The following is a 26,229-nucleotide window of genomic DNA, read 5'->3' on the forward strand; positions in this document are numbered from 1 at the left end:
ATCGAACAGATATTTATGCACCTGCCATTTACTGCTATTACTTATCTCTATTGTTTGCAGGCTCGAATGTTCAAAACGTGAACATCTGAACACATAAGGGAGTGAGCAACAGGTGTGTTTGCGTGATTGAGAACAACAGCTTATGACAGCAGAAGGTGTTCATACCAGGTTTAGGTGGTGATTTACGATATGCCCTGACCGAACCGTGCCTTTTTTCTCGCTAATTTAAAATTGAGCGTGACCATGAGCAATTAGTTTTCTTTGTGTGGAAATACGTGGTTAGCTGCAAATCCCTCAATCAGGATGCTGAGGTGATTAGGTTAAAGGACACACAAGACTGTTTGTCCCAAGTGTTCTGAATCTAATCAGACATTTCCATAGAAATGCACAGTCAAAGTCGTTTGTTTATGTCTACTTTTTACATTATGCAACACTGTCTGGTATTAACTAGTTGCATATTAACATGTATATTACTAGCATATTGGCTGATTATTAGTATAGGACATGTCTTATGCATGACCCTATTCTAGATCCCTTTACCTATATAGACTCGCAGAAATAAAGGTACAAAAGCTGTCACTGGGGTGGTACCTTTTCAAAAGGCGCAGGTTTGTACCTGAAGGGTCCATTTTGGTACTTAAAGTGTACATATTTGAACCTAATTGGTACAAAAGTTAATCTTTTGAAAAGTTGCTGCCTCAGTGACAGCTTTTGTACCTTTATCTCTGAGAATGTAAGCTAAATATAACTCTGTTTATTGTATTAAAAGTCTTATGAATATGGGTCTCCTAATCTACAGTGCTACAGATTTTCTTGTCATTTAAGGTATGTATTTATACACTATAAAAAACAATAATAAACCAACTCAATTTTTTAGTCAATTCATTTATGTTTATTTTTACATTATGTTTCTCACAGGAAAAGGGAATTCCAGACTACATATGAGTCCGTGAAGGAAATATCCATTCATTCAACTTTTGAGTTAAGAATCATGGATTGATTTGTTTGTTTCTTTATTAAGAAAGAAAAATAATTATATTTTAAAATTTACTGGAATGTACTGTTTTTTAATTTATTGGTGGACATTTAAAGGATTATTTAAGTCTATGCATATTTACAACAAATATATTTTGAAGAATGTTTAACTTGTGTTTTTAAGACCTAATTTTTTAAATATCTGGATTAGCAGTTTACTACAAAAAGTTAATGGCTAAGCTAAAAAGATTGAAAATATTAGATTTGATGATAGATAATAAGAATACCGGCTTTCATGTAACTGATTTGCAGTGTTTGCTGAGTTCTTTTCTTCAACTTCACTGAGTGATATTCACTCAAGTTTACTCAACTCTCTTGTGATTTTAAATAATTACTTAAACCTTTTGTTTTAAACATCTAAACTTCATCACTGTAAAAAACAATTACAGTGATTTTAATGGTAAAAAAAAATCTGTGAAAATACTAGGGTAAAAACCTGTTAAATGGTTAATTGTACATTTCTGTAAACTTTACAGGGAAAAAACTGACATTCCCACATTGCATTTAAAATTAAGTTTGAATTTGATGTTTTTTTTTTAATAACTGTTTATTTTAACAGTTTTTTTAACAGCCATCATTTGTTTATTGGGGTTGCATGTTAGATGTAATGTTGTTAAATGAATGTTTATTACATATTTCAGTTTAATGAGTCTCACCATGGTGTTTGGTGTTTGTGTAAATGACCCTGATCGCCTTCTATATATGTTCATATTTAAAGGCTGCTTGTAATGGGCTTTGGTTCATAATGTGACTTTCTCATCACCCTCTGCATTTCGTGGTTATCAGTGTATTTTAAGGGCCAAAACATAGTTTGGTATATTAACATTATATCAGTTTATGAAATTACAGTATTTAACTGTAAATTTAAATTTAAACAGTAAAGCCTAAAATGTTGTTAACATATTTTTTATGCTTGAATTCCAGCAAGCACAGCTGCATTTTTTTTACAGCCAGTTTTACAGAATTTTACAGTGTAGTTTAATTTCCTAATGTTGTGAAATAGGTTTATCCAGTAACAATATACTTAATAGTAAAGGTGCTTTAAATCTGTCTGTGAAATTTGTTGCCATTGCTCTATCTACACTGTTAAACCAAGGACTTTAACACAGCAGAGTCAAAGAGAGATTAGTTATTAAGTAACAGTTGTTATTGGTGAATGAGGATAGTGCATGCTTTCAGTTCTGTACAGATAAGGTTGTTTATCAATTCCCACATATCAGAGGACATCCTGTCAAATTCTTTAATAAAACTTCCTGAAAATGATTCAACTTGTGACATAAGAATAAGAGACAATATTTGGTCCAATGAAGTGTTAAGGTAGTAAACCTCAGGGTGTGTGTCTGAGCGTGGTGTAGTGGCTGGTAATTGTGTGTGAAAGAGGAAAAGTTAGGGGATGTGTTATGTGTGTGTGTGCGTGTGTGTGTGTGTAATGAGCTGTAGATATTCTGTGGAAGTGGGAGTATAACTTCAGTTCCCAGAGGTCCGGGCTAGAGTAAAGGTGTGGAGGTATCTGAGGTGTCTACATACCTAAACAGCGACGTATAGCCACAGTGTGTTCAATAAGAACATTCATTGGGAAAGGGTAAAGAAGAGGGAAGAAGGTAAGACACTTGCTTTCTATCTGATTGGTTGCTTTTATGTGTCTCAACCAGCCATTCAGCTTTAAAACGTCAAAAATGAAATGATTTCGGTTAATAATTGATTCTCTTGAACAACTTGTTGACTTGAATGAGCATGTGAAGCGTAAAGAAAGCTATGACAAGTGCATAAAATAAACTTCATTTCATTTAAGTGAATCATTCTTGTTCCTGTAGTGCTTATTGTTTTGTTTCTTGACAGATTGCAGATATGACAGTTCAGATGAAAGCTTTAGTGCTGGGTGCTGCAATGGCAGCCGTAGCTTGTACAACCATCATCGCTTTGGTACTTTCTCTTGCTAACCATCAGACTTTGGATCAGCCGTACTCAACACAGGTGCAAAGTTTTGTATAGATATTAATAGATAAATCCAGTTTAAGAAATAGTTTTTTTGCCTGCTGTGTATTAGAAGTAGATCATCCGAAACAGATGTCAATATTTGCATTATCTAATATTATTACAATAACAAAAATGTTGATATAGCACCTGATGACAGTTGTAGCTAGACTAGATTAGTCATATCTGTAATGTGTTGTCTTTGAAATATTGAAAATAAGTTATTTTTATGTTAAACCTTTTAAAGGTCACTGTTTGAGCTATGAAGATAAAATTTATGCATGAGCACTTCTGAAAGAAAAGCAATAAAGATATATTAAATTAGAGGGGGAAAGAAGGGAAATATTGGGTCATGACATTTAAACCTGCATCCGTGAACACATAGCTCTTATCTGTCAACACAGGCGCTATGATAACATTTTGACTTCATACAATGTGTCTGTTTGTAAGATATTCATGAGTAGAATTTAGATTTTTTAAGGACACACAAAGTAAAAGTATCGTTCTTTATCACTTAATGATTTCTAATGCATTAATAATGTTAGGAAATTGAACCTTATTGTAAAGTGTTACTAAATAACTATATGAAAATAATCTCTAGTAATGAGGTGTATGTCAAACAACACCAGAAAATAGATCTCATAGCATTAACCTGTCAAGAAAGTGTTTACTTAAGTGTAAACCGATGCCGATATATATGGATTGTTATGGTTATGAACTTGGTATTTGTTTATATTTTTGCCATTATATTCAATTTTAATATCTACATTTTAGTGAAAAACAGGATAAAAAACCTAATGTAATGGATATTGTTTAAGATAATCTTTGGTCATTTCCTTAGAACAGCTCCATATAAACACGTTCAAAAGACTTGAACCAAAAACAATATAACCTTTTTTACAGAATAGGAAGTTTGTGGTGAATAACTACATTATGTATTTTATGTAGGCTATGTCTCTCAAAATGAAAAAAAAATATATAGGACCTATATAATTCAAGACAACAATTATACCAAACAACAAAATAAATTCTACACAATTACTCAACACAATCTATTTTTATTATATAATTTAATTAGAATTAAACCTTTTCTCTCAGGATGTGTGTGCTTTATCAGCAAAGTAAGCACACCCACTAAATCAAGTTTTGTCCAAACTCTGTGTTCGACTTCCTCAGTATGGGATTGTGTTTGATGCCGGGTCTACTCACACAGCCCTTTTCCTGTACAAGTGGCTGGGGAACAAAGAAAACAACACTGGAATAGTCTCTCAGAAAGAGAGCTGTGATGTGGATGGTGAGTGCAGTGGTGACCAAATATCTGTTTTGTAACATTGTAACACATTGTACACATTGTAACAGCGATTAAACAATATCTCAAACGCTGTATCTAACGCATTAACAGTCAGTCTAATGCCTTATAGTCATTATTAATGCATTCACCATTAGTTTTCAAAAGTTTCAAAAGGTCACTCACATAAACATTATGTTGCAAAACAATTTTTTTTTTATAGCTGCCCCTGTGCCTAAGACTCAACTGTCAACACATTTTTATTGTTTTTAGGTGATGGCATATCCAGCTATGTCCAGAACCCTCCGGCAGCTGGGGAAAGTCTTAAGAAATGCTTGGATTTTGCCAAGGCAGCAGTACCTGAAGGACAACAGAAAACTACGCCGGTGTACCTTGGTGCCACCGCTGGCATGCGGCTTCTCAGGTGACTATTTATCGACTGACTGATGTGTCATAATGGAAAAATATTTGCAGAAATGATCAGTGTGCTGGATTACACTGATTTTAATCTGAGATTAATGAATAACTGTTATCTTTGGTTTCACAGCTTGGACAACAAGAGTCTAGCGGACAGCATCCTTGTAGAGATCGCCAAAACAATCCAAAGTTATCCATTTGATTTCCAAGGGGCCAGAATACTCTCTGGCATGGAGGAGGGGGCTTATGGCTGGATCACCATCAACTATCTCCTAGAGAGTTTAATTAAGGTAAATAATGGCATTCCTTGATTGCCTATTAATGCAGAGGTTTTTAAACGTATAGATGAGTTAATTTTTTTACACAGTAATTTGCTTGAAAACAACAAATGTAATACAGGCAATGAAATCGACTGGATAATGCTCTCATAAGTTCTCATTTGAATATATAATATTTACTAATATTTCAGTCTATATTATATAATATTTGCTATGTGTCTACTTTTGAATATGAATAAATCATTTTAATGTTTATAACACGTATTTACAAATTTAGCTTTCATTTAATTTCAGTCTACTTTTACAAAATGTAAAAAAATTATAAAATGTGTATACATGTGTATAGGCCAACAGTTCATTACTTTAAATAAATAAATAAACAATCAATAGGATATAACTGATTTTAAACTAAAGTTATGACATCTCAGATTATCTGTCATCCTTTCAAAGGCCGCTGAATATAGGTACAATGGAAGCTGTAATAATATATTCATTCTGTTCGTTTTGATTTGCCAACACAGACGCGATTAAGCCCATCCATGAACAGTAGAAATGATACTTAATCATACTTAATTGCTTCACTTTTTATTAGAACATCCTGTACCTCAACAACTTTTTTCCTTGCAGCACACATTTGAGGGCCAATGGATCCACCCTAAAGCAGGAAAGATCCTTGGTGCTCTAGATCTCGGTGGTGCATCAACACAGATTTCTTTCACCCCAAAAGACCCAGTGAAAATCCCAGCTTCAGCTTTTAATCTCCAGCTCTACGGGTACAAGTATGAGGTGTACACGCAGAGCTACTTGTGCTACGGCAAGGACCAGGCTTTGAAGAAACTTCAGGTCTACCTTCACCAGGTTGGTTTTTAAAGATTATGCATGTCTGTACTAGATTATGTCTGTACTAGTTTTAGTGTGGTCCATTTACTATTTGAAGAAAACAATAAAGAAAATAGTTGAATGCCTGATATGGTGTCTTTGCTTTATCTAGAATGCTGCACCATCGTCTGTTATCAGTCACCCATGTTACCATGTTGGATATAAGCAAAATCTTACTTTGAATGAACTTTACAACTCCCCTTGTGTGGTCAAACCAAACAATTTTAGCCCCACGGCTACAGTCCTTTTCTCAGGAACGGGTAATTCATCCCTCTGTCTTTCTCTAATGGAGAACATTGTTAACATCACCAACTGTACATTGTCACCAGAATGTGGATTCAATGGTATCTATCAGCCTCCGGTCAATGGCGAATTCTTTGTGAGTGTTTCTTACTTTATCATTTTTTTTTAATTACTAGTAGCATTGGATTTCAAATAGAAAGAAAATAGAGAGGGAGATATGCAGCTGAACACAAAACACATATACTGCAACAAAATCTAAATATATATATATTGCATCATTTCCTGCCACACCATTCTTTCTTATACGTAAATATAAAAAGATATTTTGAAGAATGCTGGCAATCAACGGTTGATGGTCCCTATTGACTTCCATAGCATACATATTTTAATATGCTATATATACAGTTCTTTCTATATTATAGACGTCAGTGGGCACCAACAATTGTTTGGTTCTTCAAAATATCTTTTAGATATTTTGAAAAAGAAAACTTTTACAGGTTTGGAAAAACATGAGCCACTCTAAATGATTTATTAAAAACACAGTGTATAACACAGTGTGAAAATCTGTCAAAAATATGGGTTTTAATGCAACCAATTATTCAGTTACTTAATTAAACAAATTACTTTTTTATTCTAGTCGCTTCTTTATTATTTATTTTTCTGATTTAAAGTCTGATTTCTGATTGAATGACTCTTATTAGATGGCTCCTTTAATGACCAACAAAACTAAACACATAAATAAATAGTCATCTCTCCCCTTCACATCCTTTACTCAGCTGAATCTATTAGAGCAGTAACTAAATCAATGCATACTGAAGAAGCCTACAAGTTACTATTTTAAATGATTTTCACATTAGAATCTATCCTTTTTGCCTAAATTCATGTTTACATGTCTCTTAATAAGTCTAACAGCTATATTTTATGTCCATCTCAGGCTTTTTCTGCATACTTTTATACCTTTGACTTCCTTGGACTTGCCCCAAAAGCCCCGCTGACCAGGGTTCTTTCCACTATTGATACTCACTGCAACAAAAACTGGACCACTGTGAGTCCACGATAACTATTTCAATACACTGTAATCTTACATTTTATAGCAAAAAGCCTGGTGAAATGAGAAGTGATCAAGTGAGTCAAAATATGATTAAATGTATCCACCTTACTTTTCAACGTGGAAATAAGCAGTAAAAAATTTGACTTCCAGCCACTGTGGGAAAATAATACTACAAATAATAACGTGCTTTAAACTGAGATTCACAATTAAGATTATCCATTAAAATATTATGGCAATCATATCAAGCAGCAAACCCAGCGGTTTTGCATAGCTAAATATAGATTGATGCGAATGAAACCGAAACCAGACACATTAACCACGCCCACTCTTAAGTGAAAAATAAGGTGGATATTATATTTGGTAATGATAGTATATTCTTAAATTCATGTTCATGACCTTTTTTCTTTTGCAGCTTACCTCTGAAAATCCATCCATCAAGGCAAAGTACCTAAAAGATTATTGTGCTTCTGCTCATTATATTATGACTATTCTCCTGAAAGGATACAAGTTCAATAACACCTGGGATCAAATCTCTTTTGAGAAACAGGTGGGGAATAGTTTAATCCCTTTCATTCCTCCCTTTACCATAATGAAACTGTTTATAATATATACATTTCATGCATACAGATCAATCTCGTTCTTATTTAACAAATTTTACACACTTTGTCTCAATGAGGGTTACTTGTATTGCTCAATAGCACAGTGGAAGTAGCTCATAAACTGACATCATGTGCTTAACCTGGCATAAATCAGTATAACAGATGACCTCTGCTCCAGCAGTATGAGGAAACCTCTTCTAGGAATCTCGTCGTATATGGCTTTTCTTAACAGCACTGTATGATGTAGGCATTTGTACTCATGTTAGATTGTATGTTGGTTACAGGTAGCAAACACAGATGTCGGTTGGACATTGGGCTACATGCTGAACCTGACCAACATGATTCCTTCTGAACGTATCAGAGCGGTGACAGGTGTGCCACACAGTCAATGGGCAGCTCAGACTTTCTTCATCGTGTTTGCACTCTTCCTCAGTCTGCTTATTATAGTCATCCTGTTTGTACGTGATCTAAGCCACTGAGTTGCCTAACATGATTGTGTGTGTGTATACGTGAATATTTATTTCTTATATATATATAGATATATGTGAAGATCGATAAGCACTGAGAACTCACAAACAAAGGATATAATCATTTCCAACCTTTTTAACATAACTAATATACAATGTCTCACAAAATGTAGCCTTTTGTGAGTAGTTTAAGCAGTGACTTGTTTTGAAGGCTGAATAGTACCTCTATGATTTAGTCTGTGCTAACTAATAATTAATAAAACTGAGTTACAGAGATTTTTCATTCATTCATAAACGCTTGAATTGTAGGAGTATAGTTTGTTTTATTTGTTTGTATTCACTTGCACTCAGCACTTAAAGCACTTAACAGACAATTAAATAAATGTATCATTTTATTATTATGTTTGAAACCATTATTGTACTTCGTACATATCCATAAAATACAAAAACGCCATTCTTCTAAAGCAACAATATGAAAGCAGTAAATTGTTTTTCTTTTACTTTTTACAAAGTATTTAGGGTTGGTAAAATTATGAAATAAAAAGGTACTTTTTACATGAAGTTCCTGTAAGAGGAAAGCTTAATGTATGAAAACCATTTAAAATTTATTTTTTTCAGGATTCCTTGATAAACAGATAATTAAAGAAAATTATTTATTTATAACAGTTTTTTCTCTGTACATGGTCTTTACTGTGAATTTTTAATTAATTTAATGCATACTTGCTGAATAATAATATTAATTCTTGTAAAAAAAATATATCTTACTAACCCAACAGTTGGAATGGTTGTGCATGTTGTGTGTGTGGGAGTGTGTTTTCAACAGCAACCAGATTTCTTCTGTGGTGGATCTCTTCTCAGTGTTGTGTGTTTCTCCTTCTGTGACTTGCGCTGCACTAACATCCTAGTAGCAACAGAAACAAGATTTTCTGCATAAACCGAAAACACACATATTTAACAAATAATAATTGGCGTGATGGGTTTTGAATCTTACTCTGCGAGACCCATCATGGATTCTGACACATTCGCCCCAGTTGCAGCACTGCATTCCATGAAATGTATGTTATACTCCTAATGAAGGAAAAATACAACCAAACTTTTAATAGAAATAAACTTAAGTAAAACAATTAGACAGTACTTGTGAACTCTTACTCTGGCCAGATCCGCCCCTTCCTGAATCTGAACTTCACGCTTTACAGAATCATTTTTGTTTCCAAGCAACATCATGATGACATCATCAGGGGCCCTTTCCTGTGTAACATTGTCATAAAAACAGTTTAGGGAAGGGGACGTTTCCATATATTTTGACTTAAAATATATGGAAAATGAAGAAATGAAAAAATAAGCTACCCGAGCTTGAGAGATCCAATCTCGTACAGAAATAAAACTCTTTGAACATGTGATTTCATACATGAGCAGAAGCCCATCAGCCTTGTGGAACATTTGTGTGGTGATGCTGTGAAACCTTTTAAAGATTTTTTGGTGTTAAACTACGCACCAACAAACATATTTTCCATTGTGTATTATTTTGCTCTGAGGTCTTACCTCTCTTGACCTGCTGTGTCCCATATATGCAGTTTAACAGTTTTGTCAGGCAGCGCAACAGTCTGTACACAGGTGTCAACACCTAGGAGCAAAAGAGTATTTACTATGATACAATATAGGTTTTTAACATGAAATGTATAAAGCTTATTGTCTTTGATAAATGCACACATTTATACACTTATCACATTCATTTTAAAAGAAAACTTGTTTTGGAAATCCAAAAAGGAAGGCTCATTGAATCCAATTAGACAAGTAGCACTGTGTTCAAAAATGACCAAAGAGTTGCAATATTTTTTCTATTTAAAACTTGACTCTTCTGTAGTTATATTGTGTACTAAGTGGCGGAAACGACTTTTTTTTTCTAGGCTGATATGACTGCGTATGGCAGCAAACTTCCTGTTAATACTGTGACTTTTAATACTTGAGTCTTTTCACAAAAACATCTTATTGACCCAAAAGTTTAAATGACAATGTATAGCTGCTTTACAATGCTGTCTCTAAAGCAAGACTCACCAATAGTGGATCGGTAATCCTCGGTAAACTGGCCTTCATGGAAGCGTCTTATGAAGGAAGTCTTTCCCACACAGCTGTTTCCCACCATGACAACATTAAACTGAACTACTTCAGTATCTGAAACTACAGATTTTAGAGGAGTATTAGATATTAAACCTTTGGGTAAAATTACATAATGATGTTTTTTTCACTTTACTCACTCCTGTTTTTTAAATGTACTGCCTGTTTTGCTTTAGTGCTGCTATCATGTTTTATGATTTGTTCGAAAGAAACGAGCCCAGCACCAGTGTCTTTTGGAGCAGCTTCTTCATTTCTGGAGAAGGAAAGAAAGTTAATTATTTTCTTATAACAAAGACATAAAAAATTCTTATATAGAGTTGTGTCATACATGGCTTCCATGTTCCTCTGCTCAGAAGCTGGTTGATTCTCTGGTTGTAGGCTGATGCATGGATCACAAGCCTTAAAACAAAAGACATTTATTAATGTTTTAGAGCAAATTTAGTCTCCAAGGCTGAAGTACAACATATAAGGACATTTTATAAACATAGAGATACACACCGCTAAGTCAGCACTGTTCAGCTTGTCCTTGACCTCAAAGCTGTCTGGTTGTTGATCTCCATCTTCTAATTCATTGTCAAAGTCTGAATCAGCCAACCTACTAAGGCCTTGTTTGCCCTTATTAGCACGTCTGGACCCAAACTTCCTTTTAGTTGATGGAGACGTCTTTTCTTGGCTAACAGGGTTAGTGCCCTCTTGTAGCTGATTGCTACTTGCATGTGCACTAGACACATCAAGATACTCTTTATTCAGTTTGTTTTCAGTGATATTATGCATCACAGACACCTCAACTCTTTCAAGGTCCTTCTTTTCTTGCTTATTTTCCTTTGAGTTCTCATGTATTTCCTCATCCTCTTTGTCTTCATCCTCCCTTTCTGCTTTGAGCTGCTGTCTTGGATTTTTGCGAGTTGAACCCATTTTTCTTCTTCGTCCTCCTGGTGAGATTGGTTCACTGTGAGCTGATGGAACTGGCTGCAGAGATCTGATTTCTGAGTTTTCTGGCATATTGTGATCAGGAGCATTGGCTAAGTCATCTGGGTTTTGCTCTTTGGCAATTAATTCCCAATCACAACTCAATGGACTTTGAGAAGCCTTATTTAATGCTCTCTCTATCTCACTGAGAAGTGTATTTTCAGATGTTTCGGGCACTGTTGGTCTAGAACTGTGAACATTTTCAACTTTTAAATCAGTTGCACCAACAAGCATTTCTGATTGAACATCTGTGGTGCTGACTGAAGACACTTCCTCGGCCTGACCTATGCTTAATGCTTCTTTCAAATCATCCTCTGCCAAACCAAGTATTTCTTCATTATCTGCCATATTTCTCCCTTGCATTGCTCGAGGATTTCTCCGGGTTGAGCCCATCTTTCGCCTCTTTTCTTGGGTGGCAGGTAATTTTTGAGAGTTGTTTTCATGAACAACATCATCCTGAGTGGCTTTTAGTTTTTGCGTGGGAATAACCTCATGTGTGTTTTCAGTTTGTTCAGCCTCTGACACGATCTGATTATCTTTGTGACTAACTGTCAAGACAAATTTGTGTTGTGTCCCCTCATTGAGATTAATTGGCTCACTCCGACAATTACTGTCATTTCCAGTAATGTTCATCCCCTTTTCCTCATTCACCTCAGATAGGTCATGGATATTCTGAGAAACTTCCTTCACAAAATTTTCTGGTTCAAGGAAAATGTCTGAAGAAGCAACTGGATGAGAAAAATCATCTGGGAAATTTTGTTCAACCTCTTCATCAAGTTCAGTTTTTCTTGCACTGGTTTCTAAATGTGGTTCTGTATTCTGTTCCTGTGTTATTCCTTCACTATTTTCATTCATATTTTTGGATTCTGTTTTTCTCTCCTGCCCTTTGTGTCCTCTGAGCGTCTTACGCGTTGAGCCCATTTTTCTTTTTTGAACAACTGGATTTAAATTTGGTTGATCTTCTCTATGAGACTCTTTAGGAGTGACATTTTGTTTAAGCTTTAAGTATGCTTCTCCCTTTGGAATGTCTGAAACCATTTCAGCAGCAACATTTGAAGAACATTCAGATTCTATCAATAGCTTTAGATTTGTGGTAGAGTTTGAATCATTTTGTTCATATTTGTCTGCCTGTACATCTGATTTACAAAGAATATCTTGAATGTCATGGCCTTCTTTATCATCAGGTGAGCTGAACAGTTGCTGATGTACAGAGGATCCTGTAATGGCTTCATTGGGTGTTAATTTCTCTTCTGACTTTGTTGCCTCATCATCATTTGTTATATTTTCAGATGCTCCCACTTTGTCATCTTCATCCTCCTTGTCATTTACCATTCTCTTCACTCTCTTACGAGTTGACCCAATTTTTCTCTTCTGCATAGACATTTTGGAGACTGGATTCATTTCAACCACCTCTGTTGGAGGAACATCATTAGATGACACATAAATTTGGGTTTCCTTCATAAGTAGGGCATCAGACATGACCACATCAGGAAAACTATTACTGTCTCTCACAAAATCTGCAATACTTTCTGGGAACTCTGGGAATAAATGTGAGCCAGTATCATTCTGTGATGGACCAGTTTGTGTGTGAGGTGGACTTGACTTTGAGTGTGTCTCTTCTCTGTGAGAATCTGCAGGAATGATGCTGATGTCACTTTGCATGTGAATTGTGTTTGTTTCTCCTGAAACATCCTTCTCACAATTTTCAGACACTTTCAGTGCTTCCATGTGAGCATCAGGAGATCTTTGAATGAAATCTAACTCTATAGTCATATTGCTCTCCACTGTATCTGTATCTCCAATAACTTCTACTTCTCTGACTAAAACAGTAGCATCATGTATACTCTTTTGTGTTTCTTCTGCTTCACCGGTTGTTGAGTCAGGTGTTTTGTTCTGTGCCTCAATTTCTAATTGTAAGTCTTTGTCTTTCTCTGCTGCCACTCTTTCAACATCTCCAGCATTTTCTTGGGACACTACATGAATATCTGTGAGGGTTTGTGATTCTGTGATGTGACAGATACTTATTGCAGTGGATTCTTCAGACACTAAATCTAAAGTACATGAAGACTGCAGGAGAGCAGATTCAGACTCTTCAACAGGACCAACATCATTCTTCTCAAATACTTCCATCTCCTCTACTTTAGTAACATCTTTTGTGCTTTGTAAGGTAGATTCATATGGACTGGACTTATTCTCCAAACTAATTGTTTGTTTCTCTGCATTGATCATATCGTCACTGTCAAGTGTCTCGTTTTCATCATGATGTTTTGTTTCTTTTCTTTGTCCTTTGTTCCCACTTAGAGGTCTACGTGTTGAACCCATTTTTCGCTTGTGAACAGTTAGACTTGATACTGAATGTGCCTCCTCTCCATGAGAATCATCAGGAATGATGTTGATGTGACTTTGCTCAGGAAGTGTGTCTGTCTCTCTTGATCCTTCAGTGCCATCATCGTGCACAAGGACAGAATCCGTCACAGCAGAAATATTCTCAGTTGTTTTAGACAATTCCAGTGCTTCTAGTTTTGTGTCGTTTATCGTGTAATCTTGAAGCAAATTTGACTCATTAGTAATATTAAACTTCACTGTATCTGCATCTCCAATAACTTCATCTTCTTTGACTGAAACATTAGCTTCACAGGTGGTATCTTCTGATTTTTCTGCTTCAGATGTTACCTCAATCATTTTGTTTTCTGGTTGATTTTCTGATTGTGAATTCCTGAGTGCATCACTTAAATCTTCAGGATTTTCAGATACCTTCAGCGTTTCCATGTTTGCATCAGAAGTTTGATGAAAATCTGATTCAGTAGTCATATGACTGTGCGCTGTAACATCATCTCCAGTAACTAACACTGCTGTTGAGTCAAACATTTTGTTTTCTGAGTGTGATTCTGTGTCTCCCTCTGCTGGTATTATTTCAGCATGTCCAGTATTTTCATGGGACCCAGCATGAATTTCTGTGACGGTTTGTGATTCTGAAATGTCACAGATACTCACTGCAGTATATGTGGATTCTTCTGGACTGGGTTCATCCTCCAAACTGAAGATTTCTTTTTCATCATGGCCTTTTCTTTGTCCTGCATTCCCTCTGAGAGGTCTACGAGTTGAACCCATTTTTCTCTTCTGAATAACTGGACTTGACTTTGATTGTGTCTTTTCTCTTTGAGAATCTTCAGGAATGATGCTAATGTCACTTTGCTTGTGAATTGTGTTTGTTTCTCCTGAAACTTCCTTCTCACAATTTTCAGACACTTTCATTGCTTCCATGTGAGCATCAGGAGATCTTTGAATGAAATCTAACTCTATAGTCATATTGCTCTCCACTGTATCTGTATCTCCAATAACTTCTACTTCTCTGACTAAAACAGTAGCATCATGTATACTCTTTTGTGTTTCTTCTGCTTCACCGGTTGTTGAGTCAGGTGTTTTGTTCTGTGCCTCAATTTCTAATTGTAAGTCTTTGTCTTTCTCTGCTGCCACTCTTTCAACATCTCCAGCATTTTCTTGGGACACTACATGAATATCTGTGAGGGTTTGTGATTCTGTGATGTGACAGATACTTATTGCAGTGGATTCTTCAGACACTAAATCTAAAGTACATGAAGACTGCAGGAGAGCAGATTCAGACTCTTCAACAGGACCAACATCATTCTTCTCAAATACTTCCATCTCCTCTACTTTAGTAACATCTTTTGTGCTTTGTAAGGTAGATTCATATGGACTGGACTTATTCTCCAAACTAATTGTTTGTTTCTCTGCATTGATCATATCGTCACTGTCAAGTGTCTCGTTTTCATCATGATGTTTTGTTTCTTTTCTTTGTCCTTTGTTCCCACTTAGAGGTCTACGTGTTGAACCCATTTTTCGCTTGTGAACAGTTAGACTTGATACTGAATGTGCCTCCTCTCCATGAGAATCATCAGGAATGATGTTGATGTGACTTTGCTCAGGAAGTGTGTCTGTCTCTCTTGATCCTTCAGTGCCATCATCGTGCACAAGGACAGAATCCGTCACAGCAGAAATATACTCAGTTGTATTAGATAATTCCAGTGCTTCTAGTTTTGTGTCGTTTATCGTGTAATCTTGAAGCAAATTTGACTCATTAGTAATATTAAACTTCACTGTATCTGAATCTCCAATAACTTCATCTTCTCTGACTGAAACACTAGTTTCACAGATGGTATCTTCTGATTTTTCTGCTTCAGATGTTACCTCAATCATTTTGTTTTCTGGTTGATTTTCTGATTGTGAATTTCTGAGTGCATCACTTAAATCTTCAGGATTTTCAGATACCTTCAGCGTTTCCATGTTTGCATCAGAAGTTTGATGAAAATCTGATTCAGTAGTCATATGACTGTGCGCTGTAACATCATCTCCAGTAACTAACACTGCTGTTGAGTCAAACATTTTGTTTTCTGAGTGTGATTCTGTGTCTCCCTCTGCTGGTACATGTCCAGTATTTTCATGGGACCCAGCATGAATTTCTGTGACGGTTTGTGATTCTGAAATGTCACAGATACTCACTGCAGTATATGTGGATTCTTCTGGACTGGGTTCATCCTCCAAACTGAAGATTTCTTTTTCATCATGGCCTTTTCTTTGTCCTGTATTCCCTCGAAGAGGTCTACGAGTTGAACCCATTTTTCTCTTCTGAATAACTGGACTTGACTTTGATTGTGTCTTTTCTCTTTGAGAATCTTCAGGAATGATGCTAATGTCACTTTGCTTGTGAATTGTGTTTGTTTCTCCTGAAACTTCCTTCTCACAATTTTCAGACACTTTCAGTGCTTCCATGTGAGAATCAGGAAAATCTGACGAATGACTCGTACTCTCTACTGTATTTTTAATAACTTTATTCTCTCTGACTAAAACACTAGCACCACTGACATTCCTTTCTGTTCCATCTGCTTCACTGTTTGTTGAATCAAATGTTTTGTTCTGTGCCTCAATTTCTAAATGTAGGTCTGCATCTTCCACATCTGGTGCTGCATCCATCTCCTTAATTCTGTCTGTTCCTTCACTTCTCACATTGTGTCTATCAAAAGCTGCATTCTCTGATTCTACACTGAAAAGTATTCCTTTCTTTTCACCTCTGTCTTTGAAATTTTCATGCAAGTGATAACCTTTATCAGGAGATTGCATCAACAGTTGTTGGTGTACGTGAGATCCTCTATCCGTTGCTAAGTCTTTACAACTAAACATTTCCTCTGACTCTGAGGACACATCATTAACTGCAGCATTTTCAGTCTCTTTTTGGCCTTTTCTAACTTCCTCATTTTCTAGCATCTTCCCAGCATTATCTTGTGTTGTACTGTGTGTTAGAGATATATTCAATGAAAAATGCTCTTGTCCTCTGTATAACTCCCCTTTTTCAGTTGTAAAATCCAATTGGTGTGAAATACAAATGGTCTCTGTGCTTGTTTCAATGTCTTTTTCATTACCTCTTACATCCACCATTATTTGTGATACATTGTGATCTCTTACATCACCCTGGTCTGTCATTTCAAAAGCATATTCTGTTTCAGATCCTCTTTCATCACTCATATTCTCATTTTCTCTCATTGCTAAAATATGGGGATCTTTATCTTCTTCCATAACAGACACCAAATCAGTCAGAGTATCACATGTTACTTTACAAACATTATTTTCTTGTTTTATTTCTATATGAATCTCTTGTCTTTCTTCAACATCATCCTTCATCTTATGTGGTAAATTTGGAGTTGTGGGTTCAGTATGGCTAATATTAGACACAGGCATATCAAAACTTCTACATCCTCCCACTATAGTTTGAACCATAGAACAATCATAGCTATTATCTAGAGCGGCTATGTCATGTTGGCTTAATGAAGATTCTTGATCACGCAATGAAAGTTCCTCTAATTGTGTGTCTTCTTTCTGTTTTAGAACCTCCTTCTTGGCTTCTGTGTTTACATCTCTAAAGTCATAAGACGGGTTAGTATCTGTTTTTGTATCAGACACATGTTGGCTGTTATCACTTGAATGACTTCCTGCTTCTTTCAAAACTTTGTTTAGACCATCTAAATCCTCAGTGTGTGAACCAATCTCGAAATCCAATGCCTCATTCAGTAATGAAGTCCCATGGTGACTAAATATTTCATGTAGGGGCTTTTCTGAATCATCAAGAGGAAAAGTAACTAACTGGTTAATAGTTTCAGTTTCAGTTCCAGTTGAGACATGAGATTCTTTGACCTCAGTTCCATCAGCCAATAGAGACTGACTAAAAAGTAAAGCTGATTTTGTGTGGGATGATGGATCATCTCTTGCCACATCATCCCATGTTTGCACCATATCTTCTGACATTTTTAACTTTGCTTCGCCCATGACTTCTGCTTTCCTTTCGTTCTCTGTCATGTTTCGCGAATGTTCTTGCACACCTACGTTTTCACTGTTTTGCCCTCCAAGAGGTTTGTGGGTTGAGCCCATCCTTCTTTTTTGTCCAGAGGTACTGGCTATTTGGGCTTCTTGGTCACTAAGTATTTTGGGTTTATTAAACATGACTGAATCTTTCTGCAACAAATCACACTCAGCTACTGTGACAGCAATAGAATGGGCAGATGGCCCCACTGCTTCATCTATAAGCATATCATTTACTAACTCATGGGAATGAGGGAGTATTTCTTTATTTTCTGGAACTGCAAACATAAGAGTTGTTCCAGACATCTTTCCAAATCCAGAACCTTTGGTCTGATGGGATACATCAGAAGGAAAACTTGACTGTTCTTCTTCTGTTAGAGAAGCATCTGGTTTCTCAGTGGTCAGTGTGTTTGGTTGAGTTTTGTATTCTTCATCTAACTCTTCAGTGGTCCTCACATCATCAAGATTTTTATCACCTTTAAACCTAGCAGTACTCTTGCGAGTTGAACCGATTTTTCTTTTCCGTTCTGGCAGTTCAGTCTCTGTGAGTGAATCCTTGTGACCCCTAGCATGTGGAAGACCTTCTAACTCAGATGGCTGTTGTTCAGTGCTTGAGCTTGGCAAATGATCAAACTGTGTTGCACTGGTGGTGTGAAATTCATCACGGCCATCCTCAGACTCTGCAATTTGCTGAAACCCATCATCATCATCTTTCTCGATATTTCTGTTAAGACCTTTAGGACCTCGTCGTGATGAACCAAGCCTCTGGTTCTTCTTGGATTTTCTGCCTGACATGGCTGTTGTGTTCATATGATGAGACAAATAATGGTGATAAGTAATTTCTAAACATCTTTGACACTTAGGAGCATGAATAAAAAGGAAACCAGAGAGCATTAGTGAGGCGACATTTATATGACTCATACTAACTGTCACGCATGTGCTCTCAAATCATTGATTCCACTTGTGATTATACATGACAATGAGAATTAGATCACCCTAGCTAGCTGTTTAGGCTACTGATATACTACTCTAGATAGATATAAGGTCAAGAGTTTTATATATATAGCAGATAAGTTTATCAAAAACACTTTGATACTTGCCATCAAACATTTCATTCGTGCTACTATACATCTCCTGTATAGATGAGTAATAACGGCATGCTTCCATCTATCCTAATGTGCTGATTATTACAATTTTATTACATTTTTTTTCTTAAATATGTGCAAATACATATTGTTGGATTATCGCAATTCTTTCATGACATTTATCAGTTAAAACTATGAATACCAGACCTTTACTCAAGATTTGAAAACAAGACATTAAGTAATTCAGTATTTATATGAATAATCTGAGGATGAAACCACATTGCTTGTAAAACTTTGCATTTCCAAATGCAAAATGACAGCGTGTATATGTAAAATTTGCCCCCTACAACTTATGACACTTGGAAAAAACCATGACAAACTGACGTTACCTTCCGGTGCCCCTTTCAGTGATCCTTCCACTGCGCAGTCTTGGGTGTTTAGCAGAGCACAAAGCTGAACACTTTAGGTGCCTGTTTCTCTTTTGAAGGAGGCTGAGCTCATCTAGCTTCCTTTTCGCTGCTACCCTCAACTTCCTGTGTTGTTGACACAAATTGCATCGTAAGTTAAGTGTGAACCAGAAGCATATTTTTCAGGAAGAGAGCTGCTAATTGTTCTTGCTGTGTGAAGGACATAAGCATTTTTTGATAGCACAGTCTGTGAATGTTTGAACATTGAATATTTTTATCTTTTTGACTACAAAATATCATACATTTGAATTTCTCAAACATGCCTAAAAACAAACAGCACAGCCCTCTGCTGGCCATTTAGTGTACATTTTAAGGCTTACTAATGCAACAATAGCCTATGAGATAAATATGAAAAAAACTTTACAATAAGGTTTAACATTTATTAACATATCATAAAATATTGTTGCACCATTCTAGGTTAAATTCAGAAATCTGTTTTTCATTACTAATTCATGTTTGTTAACACCACATTTTTTATTCAACTTAAATACATTTGTACATGAAATTAACATTTAAACAACTAAGTGTGAAATGTAGAAAAAAGTCATACAGAATTCATAAGGAACTTATTTTAATGGAAGTACAAACAAAAGCATACAAAATTGGTTTCAAATGACCATATAAGTCAGACATGAGTTATTCTAATCAGAATCTTTTTACTGCCCAAAGAGCATAAAATTACATTCAGGCAGGATGAAACCACTGCTACCCATTAAGCACAGATATCTTAAGTAAAAAAAGAATACTCAGAACACTATGGAGGAAGATACATTTTAAAAAGACTTTTGGGGCAAAGAAAAAAACAAACAAACAAAAAAAACCCATCACGGTTTTCAGTTATCCTTGTCTGTTGAGGAGCGCACAGACATGCTTTCTCTACCAAGGCTGGCCTTGAACGTTTCTCACTTCCGACCATTGGAACGTGAGCGACTGAAAAGACATAAGACAAATTCCATGAGCACAAATAAACACTTTAGTTGTGCCATTACACAACTACTCAAAAGTGTAAACCTACCTGCGTGATCTTGAGAAGGACCTTGAAGGTTTATAGTTTCTATCGCGGGACAAAGACCTCTCTCTTCTCCTCTCTCTGGAAAGGGACCTATACAAAAAACGGAAACAGGCATTAATTTGTTATAGCTACCTCATTACTAAGAAGCTGTAAGATGACTTGTTAGTTTATATCCAAAAGAACAGCCATGAATAAAATGAAAATGTGGTTAGGTTGACATCAGTTGCAGAAGGGTTAAAAAAAAAAAAACAACATTAAATGTTTTAAGCAACTCACCTGCTTCGACTACGACTAAAGCTCCGCCTCTTAGGAGACCTATATGCAGATGCAAGAAATACTGACAAGTCAGGGCTCAATATGGCCAAAAAAAAATATTTATGATGCATAAAGCGTCAAGAAATTGTTATTGTTTTGAAGTAGCCTTCAATGAAGATCTTATGAAGTCCAAAGGTCAAACAATTTTCAAAACAACTATCTGTAAGAAGTGCCTGTTCCAGAATCATTTGCCAAACCTTTGTGCATAGATCAAAAATTTCTCAGTAGATAAATCTAAAAAAATATATATAATTGTATTGCTTTGAAAAAAAAGTCACTCTTTGGATATCGTCTTATATAATATCACGAACATGGTTATCTCTCAAAACCACCAAATAAACAAAATTCAATGGCATTAAGCGGGAGGAAAAGGCATTAACTTACTATTTTGTTTTCAACAAGCTAGTTATGATGCAGTGAAGCTGAGTGCTGGTCAGGAGGGCGTAATTTGCGGGGAGATTTTGCCAGATGGTTGCTAGATGTTAAACAGCTATACAGTAGGTGGCTGAAGATGTCAGTTAGATGAGGACTGCTGAGGATATGTTGTCATGTAGACATTTGGGGAGGGGCATAAGACCCGTTGATTGGTTGTAAGTGTGGCGTGGCTGGTTTTGCCGATCAGGTTAACGTTGGAGGAGGTGAAGGAGCCTGAGAGAGGCATGCTCAGGAACCAATGGGCTGGTGGCCATGCTTGGATCATGTGAGCTGATTGGTGTACGCTGGTCACATGATGCTGAAAGAGGGCTAGTTGACTGACTCAGAGGTAGATGAGTAGAGGCTTGGTGATGTCTCTGAAAGGGGGGGGTGGGGTGGTCAGCTTCATTAATATAAATAGAAAAATGACATAAACCCAAACAATGAGAAGATTCTTTGGAAATCCTTAACTACAAATCAAGTTAATGAATATCCCTGAGCAAAAATTCAATGCACTCATTGTTGGTTAACCAATCCGAAGGCTGAAAACTGATCAGTGCAAGAAGAGCATGGGGAAGGTTTTGATAGCTTGGCCGAATTTATGAAAAAGTGCTGGTTTTGTCAGTCTCCATACCTAGGCTCATCACTCTGCCCATAACTAAGCTTGCGTTGAAAGGGATTTTAAGACACCTAATCTCGTTTGAGAGCAGAAAAAGTAACCATACCGGCGTCTAGGGGGTGGGCTGCGGCGTCTATAATCATCGCGTGGGCGGCGATTCCAAGAAGGGGGTGGTCCTCGATACCTTGACCGTTTTTCACCGCTGGACATTTCAACTCGCACTCGACAACCACACAGTGTTCTGAAACAAACAAAAAAACAGCATGTCACATTTCTAGACCATACGGTCCAATCACAATATAACAAATAGCTGATGCTGATGACAATGTTTTAAATAGCATACAATTATTATTGTTATTTTATTATAAATGTATACACCGTTATAGCTTTTTAATGTTTAGAATTACAATTTTATATTTTTGGTTTTCATTATAATTTGCTGCATGTTCATGTATTTCATTAAAATGTGTTTTTTATTTAGCTTTAATTCTTTAACATTTAAACAAAATGAACATGAGAAATATTGCCTTAGCAATTAGCTGAAATAAGTTTAATTATATTTCATTGTATATAAGTTCACTTTTCATTTTCTCTCATTACATTATCAGTGCTTTGTATTATGCGTCATATGTCCATTCCAGCTCTTCTAGGTCACTAAAATAAATCAAAACTTGACATTGCAACTAGCTGAAAGAAAATGAATAGATGTTCTTACCTTCCATCAAGTTCCCTAACAGCATCAGTTGCATCTCTGGGGTCCTCAAACTCCACAAAAGCAAAGCCGGGAGGATTTCTTGCCACCCATACACTCCTCAGGGGACCATAATATCCAAATGCTCTCTCCAACTCAGTTTTATTACCACTGTTGCCCAAATTGCCAACATAGACTTTACAATCAAGCGGGCAGTCCCGGCTTAGGGAAGGGTCTGTAGGGGACACAACTGTTTAGTTTCAAGTATCCTCTATTCCTCACGTTTATCCCACATCTTTTAGCACAGCTAGAGTGGATGTTAAATGAAAGGATTAAAGACTCACCTCCCATATCTTCACCAATCCCAAACTCAGCTGCACACCTAAAAAAAAAGCTGCAAGAAATGAAACATAAGCACGGAGACTATGAATATGCAATTAAACTGGATGGCGTTACGATCGAAACTGTTACTTAAAAACAATGGAAACACTAACATGCAACACTGGATTAATCAAAAGGCTTTAGAAAATGCACTGAATACGATTTTATAGGAGAAAACAAACATACGATAGTAAACCTATTTATAGTAAACCGCTGTTTTAACATTTAAAGTATAATTAAACGTAACATGAAAGGATTTGTTACACATTAACTGTTTGTACTAAGCTAACAGGCTAACAAGAGCGTTTACGGGCCTAACTCAACCCCGCAAGAACAGATATATCAAGCTAATTTAAATAAACAAATTCGACTTTATTATAAGCTACAAGCACATTACAAGGTTTTAAATAACGTGTGGTTATTTGCTCACCGGTAAATCTGCTTCGTTTGCCTTGTCAAAAACGAGCCACTGCAGTTAAACACTGCGATGCTAGCGAGCTAATAGAGAGTGCAGGGCCTCGGGAGCAAACCTAAATGTAAAGCACTTCCGGTTATATTCTACAAGCACGGACGTCGAAAGAAAAGCTCTCACGTCTAAAAAATATCGGAAGGGAGCTAGATTTCTGCTCTGAAACACACCCAAGACCACGATATTTAAAGGCTGCAAATATTTTAATAGTTAACTGTGTCTAAAGGATAACATTGGACGAATAGTTTCAGCTGTTAAAAACAACACACCTTAAGTTACCTTTTAGTTCCGTGTATAATGAATGAACTTTCCCTTTTATCCCATGTCTACCTCCTAGAATATTTAACATTGTTTCCATTAGTTACTAAAATTAACAAATGAATAATATATTTGCATACCATAACATATCATGACGCATAGCTACGTATAGGCCTGCTACTTAGTATTTTTTATATATTTTTGTAGAATAATTTATATGTACAACAATGATTAAAGTCATCACATTATTTTGGAAACTCTAAAAAAAAAAAAAACTAAATGCATTTAAGTAAATTATTGTCATTTTGTATGTTACTTTTGGTGATGTAGGATGCAATATGTACAACAAATAGGCTATCGTATCCCCTTTGATTAGCAAAATAAGGGGACACAGAGGTGACAGACCTTCAACAACTCATTTAGGCTAAATCTTGGGAGCAATAGTTCAGCCCTTGTTTTGGATTAAGCAAACACCAGGGATGTTATGTAACGCACCTTGTATTCAAATAAAGAGCTTTATGCTGACTGGCTTTATTTTTGTCTCACTGGGCAGGTTGGTTTGTTTACATCTTCATAACCCGTATCATACTCCAGCTCTTCTGGGCTTTTTTTCATTTGTATTCATTGCTGTTTTCTTATGTAATGTCTAAACAAAAAGAGCATCCTTTTGAGAAACCAATATATATTTTCCTCTTTCTTATGTTTCATGTGTAGGCTATTTGTATGCAAGACAATGTGAATTTGTGTTACCACACACGGCACAGAATGTTTTTTTCCGCCCAGATTAGTACTGCACATTCTGTTCTGTTTTGCTTCCTGATGACTGGTTAGCCTCCCATGAACCCGCCCTCTCACTCTCCATAAAAGCAAGATATACATATGCTCTAAAGCACACTCACACTTTTTGTGGTTTGTGTGGCATTATCAAAATGTTGATACTGATAAGTTACTTTGACTCACACACAATGATATAAAACCGATATTAAGATACACAGACTTAATGGAAAGTATATTTTATTACAAAGTTCACACATCAATTAGATGATAATATACATTCTAGTGGCACTCAGACAAGACATGTTATGTGTCTAGTTTCATTGTAAATGACAAATCAGGTTATAAGTCTTTGTGAAAACATTTAAACAGATTTAAATGTAAAAAAAATATGTTACATTTTAACAGGTTGCAGTCTATCAAATTTTTGTAATTAAGATTTTCAGGCTTTGAAATGTGTCTCTTAAGTCTGCATTTATTTAATAAAAGAACAGTAATGTGATTTTCTTTTATTTAAAATAATTGTTTTCAATTTTCATTGACATTTATTCCTGTTATCGCAAAACTTATTGTTTGGCAGCTATTATTTCGGTCTTCAGTATCAGATGATTTAAGATATATAAAAAAACAAAACAGTTCTTTTAAATTGTAATAATATTTTACAATAATACTTATTTATTGGAATTTTTATCAAATAAATGCAGCTTACAAGAGACTTATTTTAAAAGATCTTGATTATTCCAAACTTATAAAAATCATATAGCATAAAAAAAATCATATTCTATGTATAGTTTGTAGAGTAGCACTTTTAAATGTATGGAATACACAGATACACTATACTATACACTATTTATAGGAATACACTATTCAATTAACAAAACACACAACACAACAGAGCACACTGTGTAGAATAATGTATCCCACAATGCAATACGTGGATTTGGCCTTTCATTTCCTATGGGACAAATTAACAAGAACAAAGGAATTAACATCTTTCTAGACTTAACTGGTTAAATTTAGCCTAAGGAAAATTTCATTAAAGTGCAAAACAACTGTATTTTATTTTACAGCTCTGTACACCACATTAATCATGACAAATGTTATCTAAACGTCAAATACCATCTGCTTTGCATTATTATAATTTTTAAAATTAAAGGCAGTCTGAGTAGCTTGACAGTTTGCAATGCTTTACGGGAGTGGGTGGTCACTATTGTCTTCTTTTGCCACTAATTACATTTATAATTTAATACTTTTCTTGCTTAGGCTATGGAGTCACATCTGTGATTTCTACAGAAAGATATATCAATGCTTAATCTCCCAGCTTATTTAACTGAAAGCTTTTAGTTTATGGAGAAAATTAATATGAATTTCACCTCCTGAACTGTTACCCATACGACTCACACTAAGAAATAAAACACGTTGTCATGACAACGTCCAAAAATGCATCATTTAATATAATAAAAAAGAAATGTCAATTCTTTTACCAATTTAAACTGTTCATTTTCTTTCTTCAGTTCTTTATTCCTCACACTCTTAATGACACACATCGCATTTCAGTAGTTCTAGTCTACAATTTCCTGTTATTGGCGACATAAACGTGGTTCCTTCCTTAGAATGCTGGTACATAGAAGGTTATTACCTCTCGCTTTGTCCCATGCCAAAAAGCAGGTCCGTGCATTCGAGCGAAAAAAGACACTGACACATGCCATGTTAATTCCACTTCCCAGACGTTTGTATTAAAGGTACTTAAGCTGCAAGCTAAAAACAGACGACGCGTGTGCGCAAGACCAGGTTTGTCAAGTTCAGTACCACTTCTTACCTCCGTTGCGCCGATGAGTCAACAGAGTCTCTACCGCACGTGCCACTGTGAACTAGAACATTTAGTTCTTGACGCGCGGACCTATTGATCTGAGAAACCAGTGGAAAAACGAGCAGGATTTTTCACTTGACTGTAACCCAAAAAATCGACATTATTTGGCGACAAGGTGATACTCCTATAATAACTCCTTATTGCATGCTAGTCCTTACAGTCGTTTCCATCCACAGTCCTCATGTCC

The 26,229-nt window shown here is 35.8% G+C and overlaps 3 protein-coding genes across 7 annotated transcripts; 1 reads left to right on the top strand and 2 right to left on the bottom strand.

Moving 5' to 3' along the window:
• Positions 1 to 2,365: 2,365 nt before the first annotated feature.
• On the top strand, positions 2,366 to 8,626 carry entpd8 (ectonucleoside triphosphate diphosphohydrolase 8). The gene is made up of 10 exons (XM_043242172.1): positions 2,366 to 2,636; positions 2,875 to 3,009; positions 4,186 to 4,303; positions 4,571 to 4,721; positions 4,845 to 5,004; positions 5,620 to 5,850; positions 5,984 to 6,250; positions 7,049 to 7,159; positions 7,578 to 7,712; positions 8,049 to 8,626. Exons 2-10 carry the CDS (start codon positions 2,884 to 2,886, stop codon positions 8,241 to 8,243), a joined length of 1,494 nt encoding a protein of 497 aa, XP_043098107.1. The 5' UTR covers positions 2,366 to 2,636; positions 2,875 to 2,883; the 3' UTR covers positions 8,244 to 8,626.
• rab44 (RAB44, member RAS oncogene family) lies at positions 8,611 to 19,287 on the bottom strand. Of its 2 annotated transcripts, XM_043242170.1 has the most exons (11): positions 19,162 to 19,287; positions 16,082 to 18,484; positions 10,845 to 14,554; positions 10,675 to 10,745; positions 10,487 to 10,599; positions 10,287 to 10,409; positions 9,774 to 9,855; positions 9,579 to 9,693; positions 9,381 to 9,479; positions 9,223 to 9,299; positions 8,611 to 9,132 (listed from the first exon to the last, which is right to left on the bottom strand). In XM_043242170.1, the coding sequence occupies exons 2-11, from the start codon at positions 18,480 to 18,482 to the stop codon at positions 9,048 to 9,050; spliced, it is 6,876 nt and encodes a 2,291-aa protein (XP_043098105.1). In that variant the 5' UTR covers positions 18,483 to 18,484; positions 19,162 to 19,287; the 3' UTR covers positions 8,611 to 9,047. The 2 variants fall into 2 exon arrangements, with proteins under 2 accessions (XP_043098105.1, XP_043098104.1); XM_043242169.1 differs by having other exon boundaries at positions 10,845 to 18,484.
• Positions 19,288 to 19,793: 506 nt separating this feature from the next.
• Positions 19,794 to 26,229, bottom strand: srsf3a (serine and arginine rich splicing factor 3a). 4 transcript variants are annotated; one of them, XR_006251194.1, is made up of 8 exons: positions 25,812 to 26,228; positions 22,635 to 22,684; positions 22,315 to 22,525; positions 21,706 to 21,840; positions 20,951 to 21,357; positions 20,528 to 20,566; positions 20,255 to 20,341; positions 20,159 to 20,169 (listed from the first exon to the last, which is right to left on the bottom strand). XR_006251194.1 is itself a non-coding variant. In XM_043242173.1 (7 exons), exons 1-7 carry the CDS (start codon positions 25,874 to 25,876, stop codon positions 20,142 to 20,144), a joined length of 615 nt encoding a protein of 204 aa, XP_043098108.1. In that variant the 5' UTR covers positions 25,877 to 26,229; the 3' UTR covers positions 19,794 to 20,141. The 4 variants fall into 4 exon arrangements, 3 of the variants coding, with proteins under 3 accessions (XP_043098108.1, XP_043098110.1, XP_043098109.1); XM_043242173.1 differs by lacking the exon at positions 20,951 to 21,357 and having other exon boundaries at positions 19,794 to 20,169; positions 25,812 to 26,229; XM_043242175.1 differs by lacking the exons at positions 20,951 to 21,357; positions 25,812 to 26,228 and adding an exon at positions 23,102 to 23,580 and having other exon boundaries at positions 19,794 to 20,169; positions 22,635 to 22,672.

This window comes from Puntigrus tetrazona, chromosome 6 (assembly GCF_018831695.1).
Source record: "Puntigrus tetrazona isolate hp1 chromosome 6, ASM1883169v1, whole genome shotgun sequence".
Taxonomy (NCBI): Eukaryota; Metazoa; Chordata; class Actinopteri; order Cypriniformes; family Cyprinidae; genus Puntigrus; species Puntigrus tetrazona.